This window comes from Phyllobates terribilis, unplaced genomic scaffold (assembly GCF_046119375.1).
Source record: "Phyllobates terribilis strain yellow unplaced genomic scaffold, ASM4611937v1 Scaffold_1__5_contigs__length_1240528914, whole genome shotgun sequence".
Taxonomy (NCBI): Eukaryota; Metazoa; Chordata; class Amphibia; order Anura; family Dendrobatidae; genus Phyllobates; species Phyllobates terribilis.
Window position 1 is genome coordinate 386,702,479 of NW_027362761.1, and position 22,187 is coordinate 386,724,665.

The 22,187-nt window shown below is 42.3% G+C and overlaps 1 protein-coding gene across 3 annotated transcripts in view; it reads right to left on the bottom strand.

The window, feature by feature from the left end:
- Positions 1–3,680: 3,680 nt before the first annotated feature.
- Positions 3,681–22,187, bottom strand: part of ADAMTS19 (ADAM metallopeptidase with thrombospondin type 1 motif 19) — a 530,841-nt gene continuing 512,334 nt past the window's right edge. For 2 of the 3 annotated variants that reach the window (XM_073676518.1, XM_073676524.1), the window contains one exon: positions 3,682–5,819. In XM_073676518.1, the coding sequence (XP_073532619.1) occupies positions 5,668–5,819 (152 nt within the window). In that variant the 3' untranslated portion in view covers positions 3,682–5,667. Of the gene's footprint in view, positions 5,820–22,187 lie in introns of all 3 variants that reach the window. The other variant, XM_073676530.1, reaches the window with a different exon arrangement.

Below are 22,187 nucleotides of genomic sequence, written 5' to 3' on the forward strand. Positions count from 1 at the left end.
ATATGCACATGGAAACATGAGAAAGCAATGGAATGAAACTGAAATGGAGAAGATACAGATTAGATATCAGAAAAAACTTTTTGACAGTGAGGATGGTCACTGAGTGAAACAGGCTTCCACGAGAGGTGGTGAGTTCTCCTTCAATGGACGTCTTCACACAGGTTGGACAGACATCTGTCTGACAGGTTTAGTGAATCCTGTATTGAGCAGGGGGTTGGACACGATGACCCTGGAGGTCCCTTCCAACTCTAACATTCTATGATTCTATGAAATGTTGTGACAGATTCCCTTTAAAAGGGTTGAACAAAAATATCCTGTGAAACGTTTAGGAATTACAAAAATTTTCCTACAAAGCTTCCACATTTCAGGGGCTCAAAAGTAATTGGACAAATTAACTTTTCCATAAGTAAAGTGGTCATTTTGAAACCTTTGTGATGCTTTGCCAGGCCTTTACTGCAAATGACTTCAGTTGTTGCTTGTTTGTGGGTCTTTTTGCCTAAGGCCAGAGTCCCATTAGAAAATCACATCAGATGCGACAGCATTGGATGCGATATGCTAATGAAACTCCGCTTCTGCAGCGGGAGCCGAGTGTCAGTGCTCTGTGCTCCAATCCTCTTGCATGAAGAAATCGCAGCACAGCTGCAGAGGAGACTTTCTCCATCTCCTCTGTTGCTGGCGTCGGCGGGAATCGCACTGCACTCGGGTGTTATCTGAGTGCAGTGTGATGTTTCATACGCACTCATAGACTTACAGAGTATGGGTGTGTGCGATCCGAATTCCGCAAGCAATCGCAGCATGCTGCTTTTTTTTCTGTTTGATCATGGTCTGATCAGAGCAGGAAAAAAAAATGCCATTGAGAACACAAGCATAAGATTAAATTAGTACAAATGCAATCTGATGTTTAATTGGGTTGAATTTGTCTGATTTAATCACAAGTGGGAGCGAGCCCTTAAGGTTTATCTTCATCATATGAAATGCATGCTTGATGGAGTTGAGATCTGGTGACTGACTCGGCCATTGCAGGATATTTCACTTTTTTGCCTTAAAAAACTCCTAGGTTGCTCTCGCAGTATATTTTGTGTATGTCTCTACGTATGTCTGTACGTATGTCTGTACTGTGAGGCGCCATCCAGTCAACCTTGTTGCATTTGGTTCAATCTGAGTAGAAAGTATAGCTCTATATGCTTCACAATTCATCTGGCTATTTCTGTCTTTAGTCACCTCATCAATAAAAACGTGTGACTCAGTGTCATTGGAAGTCATGCCATCACCATCTTTTACAAAGGATCTTGTGTGCTTTGGATCGTGGGCCATTCCAAGCCTTCTCCATATTTTCTTCTTCCCATCATTCTGGTACAGGTTGATCTTAGTTTAATCTGTTCTAAGAATACTTTACCAGAACTGGGCTGGCCTCTTTAGATTTTTTTTTTGCAATGTCTAATCTGGCCTTTCTATTTTTGAGGTTGATTAATGCTTTGCACCTTGTGGTGAACCCTCTTTTTTTGTTCTCATGAAGTCTTCTCTTTATGACAGATTTACATACTGAAATACGTACTTCCTGGAGAATGTTCTCCACTTTTCTTTTTCACCATGAAAAGGATTCCGCGATCATCCACCACTGATGTCTTCCGTGGACGTCCAGGCCTTTTGGTCTTTTTTTTGCAGAATGTACCAAACTGTTGATTTAGCCACTCTCTCTGCTATTTTTCTGATGAATTTCCAAATGCAAATGTCACACCTAGAATAATCTTCAGACCTTTTACCTGCTTAATTGATGATGGATTGATGAGAAAATAGCCCATGCAGCCCATTAAAGATCTTTTGAGATAATTGTCCAATTACTTTTGGTCTCTTTAAAAAGTGTCAGCTACATATTAAAAAGCAGTAATTCCTAAACCCTTACTCCAATTAGGATGTGAATACCCTTAAATTAAAGCGGAGAGTCTAGACTTTAAGCCTATATTGATTATATAACTGTATCTTGAATATATTTTGGTAAACACACAAAATGTCAAAACTTGTGTCACTGTCCAAATATTTCAGGACTACAATAACTATATACTGTGTATATATATATATATATATATATACAGTACAGACCAAAAGTTTGGACACACCTTCTCATTTAAAGATTTTTCTGCATTTTCATAATTATGAAAATTGTACATTCACACTGAAGGCATCAAAACTATGAATTAACACATGTGGAATTATATACTTAACAAAAAAAGTGTGAAACAACTGAAAATATGTCTTATATTCTAGGTTCTTCAAAGTAGCCACCTTTTGCTTTGATGACTGCTTTGCACACTCTTGGCATTCTCTTGATGAGTTTCAAGAGGTAGTCACTGGAAATGGTCTTCCAACAATCTTGAAGGAGTTCCCAGAGATGCTTAGCACTTGTTGGCCCTTTTGCCTTCACTCTGTGGTCCAGCTCACCCCAAACCATCTCGATTGGGTTCAGGTCTGGTGACTGTGGAGGCCAGGTCATCTGGCGTAGTACCCTATCACTCTCTATCTTGGTCAGATAGCCCTTACACAGCCTGGAGGTGTGTTTGGGGTCATTGTCCTGTTGAAAAATAAATGATGGTCCAACTAAACGCAAACCGGATGGAATAGCATGCCGCTGCAAGATACTGTGGTAGCCATGCTGGTTCAGTATGAATTAAATTTTGAATAAATCCCCAACAGTGTCACCAGCACACCACCCCCACACCATCACACCTTCTCCTACATGCTTCACGGTGGAAACCAGGCATGTAGAGTCCATCCGTTCACCTATTCTGCGTCGCACAAAGACACGGTGGTTGGAACCAAAGATCTCAAATTTGGACTCATCAGACCAAAGCACAGATTTCTACTGGTCTAATGTCCATTCCTTGTGCTCTTTAGCCCAAACAAGTCTCTTCAGCTTGTTGCCTGTCCTTAGCAGTGGTTTCCTAGCAGCTATTGTGCCATGAAGGCCTGCTTCACAAAGTCTCCTTTTAACAGTTGTTGAAGTGATGTGTCTGCTGCTAGAACTCTGTGTGGCATTGACCTGGTCTCAAATCTGAGCAGCTGTTAACCTGCGATTTCTGAGGCTGGTGACTCGGATAAACTTATCCTCAGAAGCAGAGGTGACTCTTGGTCTCCTTTTCCTGGGGCGGTCCTCATGTGAGCCAGTTTCTTTGTAGCGCTTGATGGTTTTTGCAACTGCACTTGGGGACACTTTCAAAGTTTTCCCAATTTTTCGCACTGACTGACCTTCATTTCTAAAAGTAATGATGGCGACTCATTTTTCTTTACTTAGCTGCTTTTTTCTTGTCATAATACAAATTCTAACAGTCTATTCAGTAGGACTATCAGCTGTGTATCCACCAGACTTCTGCACAACACAACTGATGGTCCCAACCCCATTTATAAGGCAAGAAATCCCACTTATTTAACCTGACAGGACACACCTGTGAAGTGAAAACCATTTCCGGTGACTACCTCTTGACGCTCATCAAGAGAATGCCAAGAGTGTGCAAAGCAGTCATCAAAGCAAAAGGTGGCTACTTTGAAGAACCTAGAATATAAGACATATTTTCAGTTGTTTCACACTTTTTTGTTAAGTATATAATTCCACATGTGTTAATTCATAGTTTTGATGCCTTCAGTGTGAATGTACAGTTTTCATAGTCATGAAAATACAGAAAAATCTTTAAATGAGAAGGTGTGTCCAAACTTTTGGTCTGTACTGTATCTCAATATACAGCTCTGTCAAAAATTAAGAGACCACTGCAAAATTTTCAGTTTCTCTGATTTTTCTCTTTATAGGTATATTTTTGAGTAAAATGTACATTGTTGCTTTAGTCTATAAACTACTGACAACATGTCTCTAAAATTCAAAGCTAAAAATGTTGTATGTATTTGCAGCAAATGATAAAGCGTCAAAATACTAAAAAAGAAACAGTGCTTTCAGACCTCAAATTACTCATGTTTTAGCTCAGGAACAGTTCAGAAATCAATATTTGGTGGACTTACCATGATTTTTAATCACAGCTTTCATGCGTCTTGGCATGCTTTCTACCAGTCTTTCCATGCTTTCCAATAGAAAACTGTTCAGTGGTCTCTTAATTTTTGCCAGAGCTGTATATAGATCTATATACTGTATATGTCTATATATATATATATATATATATATATATATATATATATATATGTACATACAATACATGTGTGTGTATGTATATATATATATATATATATATATATATATATATATATATATATATATTATGACACCCTTTAGAGTCTGATATGTCTCCCAAAGAGAAAATCATATCATAGCTCAAAAAAAGGGAAATATTTTCTAATATTTCCCTATGTATATTTGCCCACTCCCTTTTCCTTCAATCTGATCTCTTGCAGTTCTAAAAAAAACATCCTATACAGGAGAATGGATATCTTTAACATTAAGTAAATGAGGACTTTAAACAAGTTATCCACTTTATTTTTATTTTAACAAATGTGTTGGGGTCATCTCCTGCACTTGTTAGTACAGTCTTCCTCAACGACTGCACAACTGTCCTGTTCTTAAAATGGCTGCTGATGGAGGAGCATGTGAACCGACTCATTCAGTCTCCTCCAATGGAAAAACTGCTTTCCCAGTTGCAGTGTTTTTGCATTGGAGGAGGCTCATGGACACGTCTGATTACATGCTTCCCCTTTAACCTTATAAGGTTACATTTACATCAGTGCCAAAAATCCCATAAAATGATCAGGAAAAAAAGAAAACAGCATTCTATTCTTTCTAGTAAAATGTTGGACACTATAACAGAAACTGAAAAATCCCAATATAGACAATTGGGTTAACCAGGTGCCAATGGTGTCCATCATGAGACAGATCCTTCCTCTACTCATTTGCATTTTTCTGTTCTTAGTACTAAACAGAAAACTGGAAAGGTGATAGTAAAATCTTTGTGTTTCACTTGATCGCATCTTTTTTTATCAAATTCAGGGAAACGCTAGTGAATAACAATTATTTGCTATAAACAAGACTTAATTGATTGCAAGGAGCACATTTAACAGATCGTGTGATAATATGAAGATGAAATCCTCCATTCTCAAAAAGGTACAGCTTTTGTTCTCTAGCAGTGTAGACAGCATGGATTTTTATTAAATGTTGAATAATTTCAAAGCCAAAGATATAGAAATATAGCTAATAAAGAGCAATTGCTGAAATGATGGGGTGGGCCATGTGAATAGTAACGTGGAGCAATTATAGCAGCAGTGCCTAAATGATTTGGAACATTTTCGCAAAAGATAATTAGGGAGTGCTTAGTAAATTTTCCCAATGGGGTCATAATTTCATCTTAGACCTCAAGAGAACAAGAAATGTTATAGGCATTCATTTAAACCTAAACATAAAAAGTACAGAGAGAGATGTATAATGGTATACGTGAAGCTGCAGCCAGTGAGATGGTCTACAATCTAAACACAGAACAGAAGGATGTTACCGACTTGTAAAAATGTAAGCCACTGTTATTGGTGAACGCTGATGCCTGACATGAAGGATAAAAATAAATTAAGAATTGATTAAATAATTTCAAATCTTCAAATCTGTAAAAGTTTGGTTGTAATATGCTAGAAATGTGTGCGTGTGTTTTAGATATAATATTGGCCGTGATCCATGCAAAACCAAGGTCAACTCCTGTGCTGCATTTTCTGAGCATAAAAGTCCCTGCATGTTTCACAGCAGCGTTGGTACCACCTCATGTCTTGGCAGAGATTTTTCTCTCGTATTACTTTACAATATACTGGCCACTGATCTTGAAGACATTTGAAGGTTAAAGCAGCTGAAAATAAAAATTAAACAATAAATTAGACAACCTTTTTGAATCAGAAACTGTGTTTTTTGTGTAATTGACATGATACATATACGGGCCCATTTATTAAAGTGTTTATACCAAAATTAGGTAAAACACCTTGATAAGTTGCAATATTTGTGAACAACTCAGGAATAGCGCTTCCAGCCAGCATATGCCAATATTGGCGAAGCATTGGTTGGCAGGGTATGGCTGTACCCGTCTGTCATATTCATGAAAAGTTACACCACTTTAGTGATATCACTTACTCAAAAAAATGTACTCCAGTCCCTGACTGGAATACATTTCTGGTAGTGGAGCACACCTGGTAGTAGGTGCGCCTTATTCATTAAGGGGTGAGGGCCAGTCAAATTCCAGTAAAATCATCTTTAGAACCTGTCTTAATAATCAATTAATTTACAGTTATCAGTGTAACCATCTTTGAACTTTTGGAAGCTTCAGTAATATTCATGGATAAAATACGGTTATTTTATCATAGACTCTTGTGATATTGATCCCTTGCCCAAATATAATACCACACAAATGTAAGAAGAAGGGCACAATTGATCAGTGATTGCTTTTTTCCCCTATTTTTGGTATAAATTTAGGCCAAAATTCATTAAAGCATTTAAACCAACCAGAAATCTGTTGTAAAATGTTTTGAAAAGTTGCCAAATTTTTTGCAACACAGAGTTGCCTCAAAATTTTGCCACTTGGTATATTCATGCCAGTTTTAGCCAGCTCCTCCAAAATGGGGTGCTGAATGTAGTATAGCAATGCCTGCTTGTCTAATTCATGACACGCTGTGACGTAGCTTATGCCATACAGTGGGTACGAAAAGTATTCAGACCCCTTTAAATTTTTCACTCTTTGTTTCATTGCAGCCATTTGGTAAATTCTAAAAAGTTAATTTTTTTTTTTCATTAAAGTACATTCTGCACTCCATCTTGACTGAAAAAAAACAGAAATATAGAAATTTTTGCAAATTTATGAAAGAAGAAAAAACTGAAATATCACATGGTCATAAGTATTCAGACCCTTTGCTCAGTTTTGAGTAGAAGCACCCTTTTGAGCTAGTACAGCCATGAGTCATCTTGGGAATGATGCAACAAGTTTTTCACACCTGGATTTGGGGATCCTCTGCCATTCTTCCCTGCAGATCGTCTCCAGTTCCGTCAGGTTGGATGGTGAACGTTGGTGGACAGCCATTTTCAGGCCTCTCCAGAGATGCTCAATTGGGTTTAGGTCAGGGCTCTGGCTGGGCCAGTCAAGAATGGTCACAGAGTTGTTCTGAAGCCACTCCTTTGTTATTTTAGCTGTTTGCTTAGGGTCATTGTCTTGTTGGAAGCTGAACCTTCGGCCAAGTCTGAGGTCCAGAGGCCGCATTCATGTTTCCTTCAATTGCAACCAGTCGTCCTGTCCCTGCAGCTGAAAAACACCCCCATAGCATGATGCTGCCACCACCATGTTTCACTGTTGGGATTGTATTGGGCAGGTGATGAGCAGTGCCTGGTTTTCTCCACAGATACCGCTTAGAATTATCATCAAAAAGTTCTATTTTCATCTCACCAGACCAGAGAATCTTATTTCTCATAGTTTGGGAGTCCTCCATGTGTTTTTGAGCAAACTCTATTTGGGTTTTCATATGTCTTGCACTAAGGAGAGGCTTCCGTCGGGCCACTGTGCCATAAAGGCCCGACTGGTGGAGGGCTTCAGTGCAGTGATAGTTGACTTTGTGGAACTTTCTCCCATCTCCCTACTGCATCTCTGAAGCTCAGCCACAGTGATCTTGGAGTTGTTTTTTATCTCTCTCACCAAGGCTCTTCTACCATGACTGCTCAGTAGTTTGGCTGGATGGCCAGGTCTAGGAAGACTTCTTGTGCTCCCAAACTTCTTCCATTTAAAGATTATGGAGGCCACCGTGCTCTTAGGAACCTTGAGTAATTCCGAAATTCTTTTATAAGCTTGGCCAGCTCTGTGCCTTGCCACAATTCTGTCTCTGAGCTCCTTGGGCAGTTCCTTTGAGTTCATGATTCTCATTTAGTCTGACATGCACTGTGAGCTGTGAGGTCTTATATAGACAGGTGTGTGCCTTTCCAAATCAAGTCCTATCAGTTTAATTAAACACAGCTGGACTCCAAGGAAGGAGTAGAACCATCTCAAGGAGGATCATAAGGAAATGGACAGCATGTGACTTAAATATGAGTGTCTGAGAAAAGGGTCTGAATATTTCAGTTTTTCTTTTTTTATAAATTTGCAAAAATGTCTACATTTCTGTTTTTTTTCAGTCAAGATGGGGTGCAGAGTATACTTTAATGAGAAAAAATGCACTTTTTAGAATTTACCAAATGGCTGCAATAAATCAAAGAGTAAAAAATTTAAAGGGGTCTGAATACTTTCCATACCCACTATAAATCTTACTCCAGTCTTTGACTGTAGTAAGATTTGCAGCGAGGCACACACCACTTTTAAGACATGCCTGATTCCTTAAGAGGAGCACGCCTCCTAATAAATCAGGCGCATCTCATTCCAACAGACCCTCTTATAAAGACCGGCATGAGCAATGCTGGTCTTGAAGAATCGGAGACTTCGTCTCTATCTGCTTTCGTTACTTTTCAAAAGCCCTTTTGGTAACTACCACAGTTGAAAGCTGAACAACAGAACAGAAGTAGGACATCCAGTGCTGAAACAGGAGGCCTCTTTGGGGTTGATGACCTATATTTCATGATATATCTGCTTAGGTGTGCTGTGTATTTTTCTCTCTTTTTTTAATCCTCCACTGTTAGCTCTTCCTTTCATTGTGAAGCAGAATTCGCTATTTAATAGGGAATATGAACTTGGCTTAGACAAGTTAATTTTACCCTACAGATGATGTATTGTTACTGTTATTGTTATTATTATTGATAATTTATATAACTTTGGCAGCATGCAGCCACCAATATGGGAAGCTCACTGAATATGAATTTGCTTAGCTAGTATTGAGCTCAATGGGAAATACATAAATTCAGCTCTAGTGGTGTCTGATAAAAGTGTTACAGCATACCAAGAAAGTACCGTTTTTTTCGGACTATAAGCCCCGGACCATAAGACCCACCTAGGTTTTAGAGGAGGAAAATAAAAAAATAAAAATGTAGGCAAAAAATGTGGTCATGATGCACTTTAAAGGGGGAGGGGGTCTTCTGCTGACACTGGTATAGGGGTAATATCCCCCAATTCTAACAATATCCCCCATCCTGGAATATATGCCGCCCCTCTTCCTTTTATATGTGGTCCCCATCCCCATCCTGGTATGCCTGGTATCCCTCCATCCTGGTATGCGTGGCACCCCTCATCCTTATCCTGGTATGCATGGCTCCCCTCATACCTATCCTGATATGCATGGCACCCATCATCCCTGTCCTGGTATGCATGGCACCCCTCATCCCTGTCCTGGTATGCATGGCACCCCTCATCCCTGTCCTGGTATGCATGGCACCCCTAATCCCTATCCTGGTATGCATGGCACCCCTAATCCCTGTCCTGGTCTGCATGGCACCCCTAATCCCTGTCCTGGTATGCATGGCACCCCTAATCCCTGTCCTGGTATGCATGGCACCCCTCATCCCTGTCCTGGTATGCATGGCACCCCTCATCCCTGTCCTGGTATGCAGGCACCCCTAATCCCTATCCTGGTATGCATAGCACCCATCATCCCTATCCTGGTATGCATGGCACCCCTCATCCCTGTCCTGGTATGCATGTCACCCCTAATTCCTGTCCTGGTATGCATGGCACCCCTAATCCCTGTCCTGGTATGCATGGCACCCCTAATCCCTGTCCTGGTATGCATGGCACCCCTCATCCCTGTCCTGTTATGCATGGCACCTCTCATTCCTGTCCTGGTATGCTTCGCACCCCTAATCCCTGTCCTGGTATGCATGGCACCCCTAATCCCTGTCCTGGTATGCATGGCACCCCTAATCCCTGTCCTAGTATGCATGGCACCCCTAATCCCCATCAGGCTGTACATTAAAAAAAATAAACACTCCTACTCACCTTTCTTCACTCCCCCAGCTCTGTGTCCGGTCTGCCCGTACTGATCTCTCCATGTGAGCCCCGCATGACGTCACTGCCATGCGCGGCTGACAAGGAGAGATCAGCTGTCGGAAGTCACTGCTCCCCACTAGAGATGAGCAGTGTTCAACTCGAACTGTTCGCCAATCTTAAATTCGAGCTGTTTTGGGCGGTGTTCGAGCCGTTCGGCGAACACGAAAGATTTGAAAAAAATTCGGCTGTTCGAGGTTATGTTCGATAACTGTTCGTGCACCAAAATCATAACTGGATTTTTTCTCAGTAATGCTGAAAATTAATGTTAATACGCAGTTTGAGTGTACAGCGGGGTGGGGGGAGGGGCAGGGGATGGATCTCTGCAGAAATAATGAAGATCTCCATTTTTTTTTCTCTTTCCCGCATTTACAGTGGGGAGGTGCAATCTGTCAGCCTATCAGCAGCGCACACACGGAGCGAAGTGCTTTTTTTCACAAAAGCAAGGGCATGAGTCATTGGCAGTGTATGTCACAAGTCCATGCCCCATAAGACCCAGCCATTTTCCCCGTCGCCACCATTTTCTCACTGCTGCAGCTGCGTGTTAGACGGCATCGCTGTTGCTGTGTGCGCTATACTTTGTTAATTTCAAGCCAATTTTCGCACAAATCTACAGATAGCTTGGGAGTAGGGAATAGTTGTGATTGCAGTCCTTTTAAGGACTAGGTTACATCATTTCCTACGACTTTTATCAAGCAGGTCTGTGCTCTTAAATAGATAGGTTGGGAGTAAAGACTAATTGTATTTGCAGTCCTTTTCAGGGCTAGGTTACATCAGTTCCTATCACTTTTATCAGGCAGGTCTGTGCTCTTAAATAGATAGGTTGGGAGTAAAGACTAATTGTAATTGCAGTCCTTTTCAGGGCTAGGTTATATCAGTTCCTATCACTTTTTGCAAGGCAGGTCTGTGCCAGTGCTGTGCAAGTTTTTTTCACAGCATTTGGCTAAATCTAGCAAAGCTAATCCTTTTTGTCCTCTTGCAGTGTGTGTTAGTCAGTGGAGAAGCCTATCTGTGTTGTAAGCTACACCACCTGTGTATAGAATACAAATTTTTTTACTGCACCTAGTGAAGTAAAACCTTTTGGGCATAGCATCATTCTATTAGTCCATTTATACTAACCTCCATCAGGTTGCAAATTCATTATAATTTTTTTCTTCATCTAGCTCTGAAAAACTATTTTGGCTTCTAGCAGTGTGTGGGACTTGTTCTATTAGTCCATCTATACTAACCTCCATCAAGTTGCAAATTCAATATAATTTTTTTCTGCATCTAGCTCTGAAAAATTATTTCGGATTCTAGCAGTGTGTGGGACTTGTTCTATTAGTCCATCTATACTAACCTCCATCAAGTTGCAAATTGAATATAATTTTTTTCTGCATCTAGCTCTGAAAAAATATTTTGGCTTCTAGCAGTGTGTGGGACTTGTTCTATTAGTCCATCTATACTAACCTCCAGCAGGTTGCAAATTCAATATAATTTTTTTCTGCATCTAGCTCTGAAAAACTATTCCGGCTTGTAGCAGTGTGTGGGACATGTTCCATTAGTTCATCTATACTAACCTCCATCAGGTTGCAAATTCAATATAATTTTTTTCTGCATCAAGCTCTTAAAAACTATTTTGGCTTCTAGCAGCGTGTGGGACTTGTTCTATTAGTCCATCTATACTAAGCTCCATCAGGTTGCAAATTCAATATAATTTTTTTCTGCATCTAGCTCTGAAAAACTATTTCGGCTTGTAGCAGCGTGTGGGACTTGTTCTATTAGTCCATCTATACTAATCTCCATCAGGTTGCAAACTCAATATCATTTTTTTCTGCATGTAGCTCTGAAAAACTATTTCGGTTTCTAGCAGTGTGTGGGACTTGTTCTATTAGTCCATCTATACTAACCTCCATCTGGTTGAAAATTCAATATAATTTTTTTCTGCATCTAGTTCTGAAAAACTTTGTCGGCTTCTAGCAGTGTGTGGGACTTGTTCTATTATTCCATCTATACTAACCTCCATCAGGTTGCAAATTCAATATAATTTTTTTCTGCATCTAGCTCTGAAAAATTATTTCGGATTCTAGCAGTGTGTGGGACTTGTTCTATTAGTCCATCTATACTAACCTCCATCAAGTTACAAATAGAATATAATTTTTTTCTGCATCTAGCTCTGAAAAAATATTTTGGCTTCTAGCACTGTGTGGGACTTGTTCTATTAGTCCATCTATACTAACCTCCAGCAGGTTGCAAATTCAATATAATTTTTTTCTGCATCTAGCTATGAAAAACTATTTCGGCTTGTAGCAGTGTGTGGGACTTGTTCTATTAGTCCATCTATACTAACCTCCATCAGGTTGCAAATTCAATATAATTTTTTTCTGCATCAAGCTCTTAAAAACTATTTTGGCTTGTAGCAGTGTGTGGGACTTGTTCTATTACTCCATCTATACTAACCTCCATCAGGTTGCAAATTCAATATAATTTTTTTCTGCATCTTGCTCTGAAAAACTATTTCGGCTTCTAGCAGTGTGTGGGACTTGTTCTATTAGTCCATCTATATTAAGCTCCATCAGGTTACAAATTCAATATAATTTTTTTCTGCATCTAGCTCTGAAAAACTATTTCGGCTTGTAGCAGCGTGTGGGACTTGTTCTATTAGTCCATCTATACTAACCTCCATCAGGTTGCAAACTCAATATCATTTTTTTCTGCATGTAGCTCTGAAAAACTATTTCGGTTTCTAGCAGTGTGTGGGACTTGTTCTATTAGTCCATCTATACTAACCTCCATCAGGTTGCAAATTCAATATAATTTTTTTCTGCATCTAGTTCTGAAAAACTATTTTGGCTTCTAGCAGTGTGTGGGACTTGTTCTATTATTCCATCTATACTAACCTCCATCAGGTTGCAAATTCAATATAATTTTTTTCTGCATCTAGCTCTGAAAAATTATTTCGGATTCTAGCAGTGTGTGGGACTTGTTCTAATAGTCCATCCATACTAACCTCCATCAAGTTGCAAATTGAATATAATTTTTTACTGCATCTAGTTCTGAAAAAATATTTTGGCTTCTAGCAGTGTGTGGGACTTGTTCTATTAGTCCATCTATACTAACCTCCATCAGGTTGCAAATTCAATATAATTTTTTTCTGCATCAAGCTCTTAAAAAGTATTTCGGCTTGTAGCAGTGTGTGGGACTTGTTCTATTACTCCATCTATACTAACCTCCATCAGGTTGCAAATTCAATATAATTCTTTTCTGCATCTTGCTCTGAAAAACTATTTCGGCTTCTAGCAGTGTGTGGGACTTGTTCTATTAGTCCATCTATACTAAGCTCCATCAGGTTGCAAATTCAATATAATTTTTTTCTGCATCTTGCTCTGAAAACCTATTTCGGCTTGTAGCAGCGTGTGGGACTTGCTCTATTAGTCCATCTATACTAACCTCGATCAGGTTGCAAATTCAATATAATTTTTTTCTGCATCTAGCTCTGAAAAACTATTTCGGCTTGTAGCAGTGTGTGGGACTTGTTCTATTAGTCCATCTATACTATCCTCCAGCAGGTTGCAAATTCAATATAATTTTTTTCTGCATCTAGTTCTGAAAAACTATTTTGGCTTCTAGCAGTGTGTGGGACTTGTTCTATTATTCCATCTATACTAACCTCCATCAGGTTGCAAATTCAATATAATTTTTTTCTGCATCTAGCTCTGAAAAATTATTTCGGATTCTAGCAGTGTGTGGGACTTGTTCTAATAGTCCATCCATACTAACCTCCATCAAGTTGCAAATTGAATATAATTTTTTACTGCATCTAGTTCTGAAAAAATATTTTGGCTTCTAGCAGTGTGTGGGACTTGTTCTATTAGTCCATCTATACTAACCTCCATCAGGTTGCAAATTCAATATAATTTTTTTCTGCATCAAGCTCTTAAAAAGTATTTCGGCTTGTAGCAGTGTGTGGGACTTGTTCTATTACTCCATCTATACTAACCTCCATCAGGTTGCAAATTCAATATAATTCTTTTCTGCATCTTGCTCTGAAAAACTATTTCGGCTTCTAGCAGTGTGTGGGACTTGTTCTATTAGTCCATCTATACTAAGCTCCATCAGGTTGCAAATTCAATATAATTTTTTTCTGCATCTTGCTCTGAAAACCTATTTCGGCTTGTAGCAGCGTGTGGGACTTGTTCTATTAGTCCATCTATACTAACCTCGATCAGGTTGCAAATTCAATATAATTTTTTTCTGCATCTAGCTCTGAAAAACTATTTCGGCTTGTAGCAGTGTGTGGGACTTGTTCTATTAGTCCATCTATACTATCCTCCAGCAGGTTGCAAATTCAATATAATTTTTTTCTGCATCTAGCTCTGAAAAACTATTTTGGCTTCTAGCAGTGTGTGGGACTTGTTCTATTAGTCCATCTATACTAACCTCCAGCAGGTTGCAAATTCAATATAATTTTTTTCTGCATCTAGCTCTGAAAAACTATTTCGGCTTCTAGCAGTGTGTGAGACTTGTTCTCTTAGGCCATCTATACTAACCTCCAGCAGGTTGCAAATTCAAAATAATTTTTATCTGCATCTAACCCAGCCAATACTTTTGGGCTAATACCACAGTTTGGCCACTCAGCTCTGCTCGGTTCCCATCCATTGTTTTTTGTGCAAACAACTCCAGAGTTGTCAATTAGTTAACCACCAAAATGAGTGGAAAAAGGCCTGCTGCTGGTGGAAAGTGAAATAGGCATGTTGGGAAGGGCAAAAAAAGGTTGTGTCCGTGGGGTAGGTTTTAAAGCAACAGTAACATCTGCAGAAGAAAGACCATCTTCCAGCCAAACTAAGATGTCTACTTCTTTTAGCAGACAATGTGATAAGATCCCTTTCTTACGGCCACGCCAATCGCTACAAATTCCAGATGAGGCACAAAAACAGCAGGTGCTTCAATGGATATCAAGTGCTCCTTTAAGTGGGCTCTCCTCCACCTCAACATCACAAATACTCCAGTCCTCAGAGGTGTCACCCCAATCGCACTTGCTTCCTCACAGCTCCCAAGTCTCCAGCTGCCCGTCTGAGTATGGGGTAGAACAGATGGTTGAGTCTGCAGAGCTTTTTACTCATACTATAGCCTGGGAATCAGAGGTCAGCTCCAGAGCTTCTGTGAATCCAGACGAGGAAATGATCTGCACTGATGCCCAGAATCTTTATGAGTCGGATCCAGGACCAGACGCAGAAGGTTCTGACCATAATGTAGACCCTCGTTCCCAAACTGTAACTCCTGTTGGTGGAGACAATGAGAAAGACGATGATGAGACTCAAATACCTGATTGGAGCGACAACTTTAGTTTTTTTGTCAGGGCAGGAAAAGGTTGGCTCTGAGGACGACGGGTGTTATAACACACAGGGTGATGATGACGAGGTTGGAGATCCCACTTACTGTCAACCCACAGTCAGCCAAGAGATGAGGTCAGCAGAGGAGGTGGAGGAGGATGCTAGTGACGACGAGGTCAGGTTGCGCCTTCCTGGACAGAGACATAGTACTGGAAGCACGTCAACAACTGCATCCTCAAACACAACTCTGCCTCTGACCACAAGTCGTGGTGGCTCTTCAGGTCGCATGGGCGCTAAGCCTTGCATAGCCTGGGCATTTTTTCAGATCGATAAAGATGACCCAACTCGTGTTATCTGTAACGTTTGTCAGCAAAAGCTAAGTAGAGGCCAAAAAATACATAGTTTGAGTACTTCATGCATGTACCGGCACATGGATATGAAGCATAAGTTGCAGTGGGAAGCTCACTGTGCTACAATGCGGCCTAGCCGGCCGGGCCAACCACCGTCTACCACATCTTGTGCATCCGTGGCCTCTTCATCCTCTGTGACTGGGGGGACAGCAGTCACACCTGTTTTGGGTCGCAGACCTGCCACCTCTTTACCCTCAACAGCCAGCGTGATTGGCAGGTCATCATTTTCTTTGGAGGTGGAAACACCAGCTGGTGTTCAGCGCTGTCCAACACCTTTGGATCAAGGCAACCTAACATGTCCGCCTGCATCTTCCTCACAGACCGGCAGTTTGCCGGGGACACCCTTCTCAACCCCGTCTAAGCACAACAGCCAGCCCTCGGTCCCTCAGATGTGGACAAGTAAAAGACCATTTCTTCCTAGCCATGAGAAAGCTAAGAGGTTGAATTTCACCATCTGCAAGCTCTTGGCTACAGAAATGCTTCCTTTCCGCCTGGTGGACACAGAGGATTTACGAGACCTTATGTCCGTCGCAGTGCCCCAGTACCAGATGCCCAGTCGGCACTACTTCTCAAAGAAAGGTGTGCCTGTGCTCCACCAGCATGTCGCACACAACATCACCACTTCTTTGAGAAACTCTGTGTGTGACAGGCTGTATTTGACCACAGACACTTGGACGAGTAGGCATGGACAGGGGTGTTACATGTCGCTGACTGGGCACTGGCTAACTATGGTGACAGCAGGACAAGGGGCTGCTGTCCAAGTCTTGCCGTCCCCACGAGTTGTGCGTCAATCCTCTTTATCTCAAATTTCCTCCACTGCTTCTGCCTCCTCAACCTCCTCTCGGTCCTCCACCAGCACCCAAAGCCTGTCTGGTCATGCCACAAGCTTTCTAACTGCGCAGAAGGGATCCTGCACACCTCCTTACTATGCTGGCAGCAGGGCTCAATGTCATCAGGCGGTTTTTACTTTGAAATGTCTGGGAAATGTGAGTCACACAGCTGAGGAGTTGTGGTCAGCTCTGGAGAACCAGTTTCATGAATGGTTGTCTCCACTGGACCTGAAACCAGGGAAGGCCGTGTGCAACAATGCTGCAAACCTGTGTGCGGCCCTTCGCCGGGGCAATGTCACACACGTGCCTTGTATGGCTCACGTGTTGAACCTAGTTGTCCAGCAATTTTTAGCCCACTATCCCGGACTAGATGGCCTTCTGCAGAGGGCATGGTCGCTGTGTGCTCACTTCCGCCGTTCGCATCCCGCAGCTCAGCGACTTACATCTCTAAAGAAGTCGTTGGGCCTGCCACTTCACCGGCTAAAATGCGATGTGCCTACCTGGTGGAATTCAACTCTGCACATGTTGCAGAGACTGTGGCAGCACCGACAAGCTCTGGTGCAATATGTTCTGACGTATAGTCTGGGCCAACGAGATCCAGAGGTGGGGCAAATCACACTGGAGGAGTGGTCTCAGATCAGGGACCTATGCTCCCTTCTGCACAGTTTTGAAATGGCGATGAAGACGTTTAGTGCTGACGATGCCATTATCAGCATGACTATTCCGGTGATTTACATGCTGGAGCACATGTTAAACAGAATTCGGAGTCAGGTGGTGGCACAGGAGGAGGTGGAGGAAGTAGAGGAGGAGGAGTTGTATGTGGAAGGGCTAACATCTGCAAGGTCCAGACGGTCGGCAGCACCAAGGCGGCAGGCATGTGAGGGTGGGGGAGATGGTTTTACCAGGGCGCATGGTAGCAGCCAAACTAGTGAGGAAGGTGCAGGAGCCCAGGAAGAAGTGGAGGACGAACTGATGGAAGACTCATCAGATGAGGGAGACCTTGATCACATTTCTGCTGTGCGAGGTTGGGGGGAGAGGGCAGAGGAAGGAAGCATGATTGTTACCTCGCCACCAACACAACAGGGACTTGGTGCTCCTGGATGCGCAAGACACATGAGTGCCTTCTTGCTGCATTAACTGCAACATGACCCTCAAATTGTGAGAATTAGAAATAATCCTGACTACTGGGTTGCCACACTGTTAGATCCCCAGTACAAAAGTAAATTTGCAGAAATTATTCCTGCCATAGAAAGAGATGCACGCATGCAGGAGTATCAGCAGAGACTGTTGCCGAATCTTACATGTGCTTTTCCCCAAAACACTAGTGGTGCACATAGTGAATCTCACAGTTCCAACTTGCCAACCGTGGGACCGTCGAGTGTTCAGCTCTCAAAACGTAACAGAGACACAGTATCTGCTGGTAACATCAATTTTGCGGAATCATTTCACCACTTTTTTAGCCCATCCTTTGCAAGGCCACAGGAGACAAGAAGTCTGACACATAGTCAACGCCTAGAGACGATGGTACAGGAGTATCTCCAAGTAAACATTGAAGCCATGACTGTGTCACTGGACCCTTGCTCTTTTTGGGCTTCCAATCTGGATAAATGGCCGGAGCTCACCACTTACGCCTTGGAGATCTTGTCATGCCCCGCAGCCAGCGTTCTGTCTGAACGTGTGTTCAGCGCTGCTGGTGGTGTGCTGACAGATAAGCGCACGCGGCTATGCACTGATAATGTAGACAGACTCACGTTCATAAAGATGAACAAATCATGGATCCTAAACGACTTTTCTACCCCTGTGTCATCCTGGGGAGAGTAAAGACTTTATGATTTGTTAAAATCACCTCACCAACCATTTTAAGCTTTAAAATTACTAATCATGTTTATCTGTATCTTGGCTGGAAAATAATTTGGGCCTTGTAGAAGTGTGCAGTACTGATTCTATTAGGCCATCTATACTAAGCTCCACCAGATTTAAAATTACTAATCATGTTTATCTGTATCTTGTCTGGAAAATAATTTGGGCCTTGTAGCAGTGTGCAGTACTGATTCTATTATGCCATCTATACTAAACTCCACCAGATTTAAAATTACTAAACATGTTTATCTGTATCTTGGCTGGAAAATAATTTGGGCTTTGTAGCAGTTTGCAGTACTGATTCTATTAGGCCATCTATACTAAGCTCCACCAGCTTTCAAATTAATAATAATTTTTAGCTGCATCTAGCCCGGAAAATAATTTTAGGGCTCCTAGATTCGCAAGACACATGAGTGCCTTCTTGCTGCACTACCTGCAACATGACCCTCAGATTGTCAGAATTCGAAGTAATCCTGACTACTGGGTTGCCACACTCTTAGATCCCCCACACTCTTCGATCAACCTTTTCAAAAAAATGGTTATTTTTGAAATTATAAGCATTAGCAGGTTATTAGAAACTGAAATCAAACAGTTTTCAACTCAAAACTTTATTCTAGGTGATGTTACATTTGAACATAGGACCCCTTGTTCGAAAGGAGCTTCTGAAGTCTCTCGTCCATTGAATTTGTCAGGTTTTGGATGGTTTTAGCTTCAATTGTTTTGCATGAGGACAGAATACCCTCCCAGAGCTGTTGCTTAGATGTGAACTGCCTCCCGCCATCATAGACCCTCCTTTTGATGATGCTCCAAAGGTTCTGAATTGGGCTGAGGTCAGGGGAGCATGGGGGTCACACCATAAGTTTGTCCCCTTTTATGTCCATATCAGCCAGAGATGCAGATGTATTATGTGCAGCATGAGACGGTGCATTATCATGCATGAAAATTATCTTGCTGCGGAATACACGGTTCTTCTTCTTGAACCATGGCAGGACGTGCTGTTTTAGAAACTCCACATACATTATGGAGTTCATCTTTACCCCTTCAGGGATCCTAAAGGGGCCGACAATCTCTCTCCCCATGATTCCATCCCAAAACATTACTCCACCTCCTCCTTGTTGGCGTCGTAGCCATGTTTGCGTGGGGTGTCCATCAACCAGCCATCCTCCACTCCATCCATCTGGACCATCGAGCGTTGCACGGCACTCATCGGTGAACAAAACAGTTTTGAAGTCAGTCTTCATGTATTGTTTGGCCCACTGGAGCCGTTTCTGCTTGTGTGCAGTAGATAGAGGAGGTCGACAGGATGGCTTACGCACAGCTGCAAACCTCTGAAGGACTCTGCATCTTGTTGTTCGGGGGACGTTGGAGGCACCAGCAGCTTCAAAAACTTGTCTGCTGCTATGACAAGGCTTTTTTGCCGCTGCTCTTTTAACGTGACGTAATTGCCTGTAGGAAAGAGTCCTCAATTTTCCCTTATCAGCACGCACACATGTGTACTGTGAATCAGCTACATACATCTTGATTGTGCGATGATCAGGATGAAGTGTCTTGGCTATGTTGATTGTAGTCATGCCTTGACCTAAACACTCCACAATTTGTTGCTTCTCAGCAGCCGACACATCCTTTTTCTTTCCCATTTTGGCAGAAAATGTAGGCTGCTTAATAATGTGGGACAGCCTTCTTAAGTAGTCTTGCCTTTCATTGGACACACCTGCCAAACTAATTAGCACAGGTGTCTGCAATTGCTTACAGTGATATAAAGAGCCCTAACACACATCACCATCAATGAGTTTAACTGACAAAAAAAAAATTCTTACCTTATCACTCCTAAACACTTTTTGCATAATAATTTTTAACACAGTGTACATGTGCTTTTCCACAAAACACCAGTGGTTCACGTAGTGAATCTTACAGTTCTAACTTGCCAACCGTGGTCTGTATGGAGTTGTTCAATAAAGGGCCCAAAATTAAGATAACATAGACAGGAGAGGTCTCTGTGAATACGAATTCCTACGTATTTGATACCCTGTGAGGGCCAGGCAAAGGGAAAGTTGGACTGGATGGAATCCTGTATGGATTTGGGGAGGGAGACATCGAGGGCCTCAGACTTCGCTGCATTAATTTTAAAATTTGACCATGTAACAAAGTGATCTATTTCAGCCATAACAGCAGGGATGGATATATGTGATTGAGTGATATATACTAGGACATAATCAGCAAATGCAGAGCACTTGTACTCGGTGCCTCCCACCTCAATCCACCTAATATTGGGGTTATGGCGAATTGATGAGAGCAGGTGCTCCGTCACTTGGATGTATAAGAGAGGGGACAGAGGACATCCCTGCCTTGTCCCATTGGTGATTATGAAAGGTGATGAAAATGTTCCATTTATCTTCAGCCTAGGTGACTTATTGCGATACAGGGCCGTGATTTTGCCTATAAATGGGTCCCCTAGACCCCAACCCCAAGCTTTTTAAGGGAATAATATATGGCGTGCCAGGAGACTCTATGGAGTGCTTTCTCAGCATCCAACGAGAGTATCTAATTACAAACTTTTAACTGCATCTAGCCCAGGAAATACTTTGTGCCTATTAGCAGTGTCTGCTAGTCAGCGGATTATCCCAGCTGTTAAGCAAGCTACACCACCTGTAGTTTGGACACTTAATTTTTTCAAAGGAAATGGTTCGAGCCCCCGGGACACTGAGTGAAGAGCATCGGGGAGGCACCCCAAGGCACAGGAGCTGGGACTGGCGGTAGGACGCCTTGCGGTGGACCACCAAGCTCGATCCTTATAAAAGCTTTTTAACTGCAGCAGCTTTAGTCGACGCTACTGGAGCTGGAATTACCGCGGCTGCTGGCATGAGACTTGCCTTTCAATAGATCCTTGTAAAAGGATTTAAAGTGTACTCATTCAAATTAGAGAGACAATTTAAATTAAAAAGCTTAGAGCTGCCTCCGCCGCAGGGGGGCTCGCTTGACCCACCAGCGGACAGGCACCAGTATTGGGAGAGGGGGGATGGCCGTCAGGGTCCACCGCGGCTCTGGCACAAACCCGGCGACACGGAGGTCGCACGGGCAGGAACGAACTGGCCGTGTTGGCTTCGCACTTTTTTGGTTTTAGAAGGGCATGACATGCCTATATCTGTGTCTCCCCCTCCTTTTACTCCTCCACCTCTTTTCTTTTCGCATGACTATATGTACTTGTCACTTTTCCATGTGTTAGTTGTGTCTTCTGAGCAGTTTGTCAGCTTTTGGACACCTTTGAAGGTGTTTTCTATGTGTTTCTATGTGTTTTTGTTTGTCTGCCATTGGTTTTGACTGTGTTCGACGGTGTTCGACGAACAGTTCGGAGAACATACGGGTGTTCGACGAACCGAACCGAACTCGAACACTATGGGGGTGGCTCAACACTACTCCCTACGCCAGGTCTGTGTGTGCGGGGAGCAGTGACTTCACTCTCCTTCATAGCCGGCACACAGCGGAGCCGCGCTGCTGCTGCCGGCTATCTCCTGTGCCCGCTCATTAAAGGGCATGAATATTCACCCCTCCCCACACCTATGGGCATGGAGAGAGGTTGAATATTCATGCCCTTTAACAGCGGGCACAGGAGATAGCCGGCAGCAGCAGCAGCCGCAGCGCAGCTGCACTGTATACTGCTATTAAGGAGCATGAATAAGCAGTGAAAATTCATTTTCTTTAGCAGCGGGGACAGTGTAGGCTGCAGTAGACGGCTGCTGCCTCCTGTTCCCCGCTCCTCCACCGATACTGCTCCCCCCACACCACACATAAATATACACCACCCCCCAACATTCGGACTATAAGACGCACCCCCCCATTTTCCTCCAAAATTTTGGAGGAAAAAAG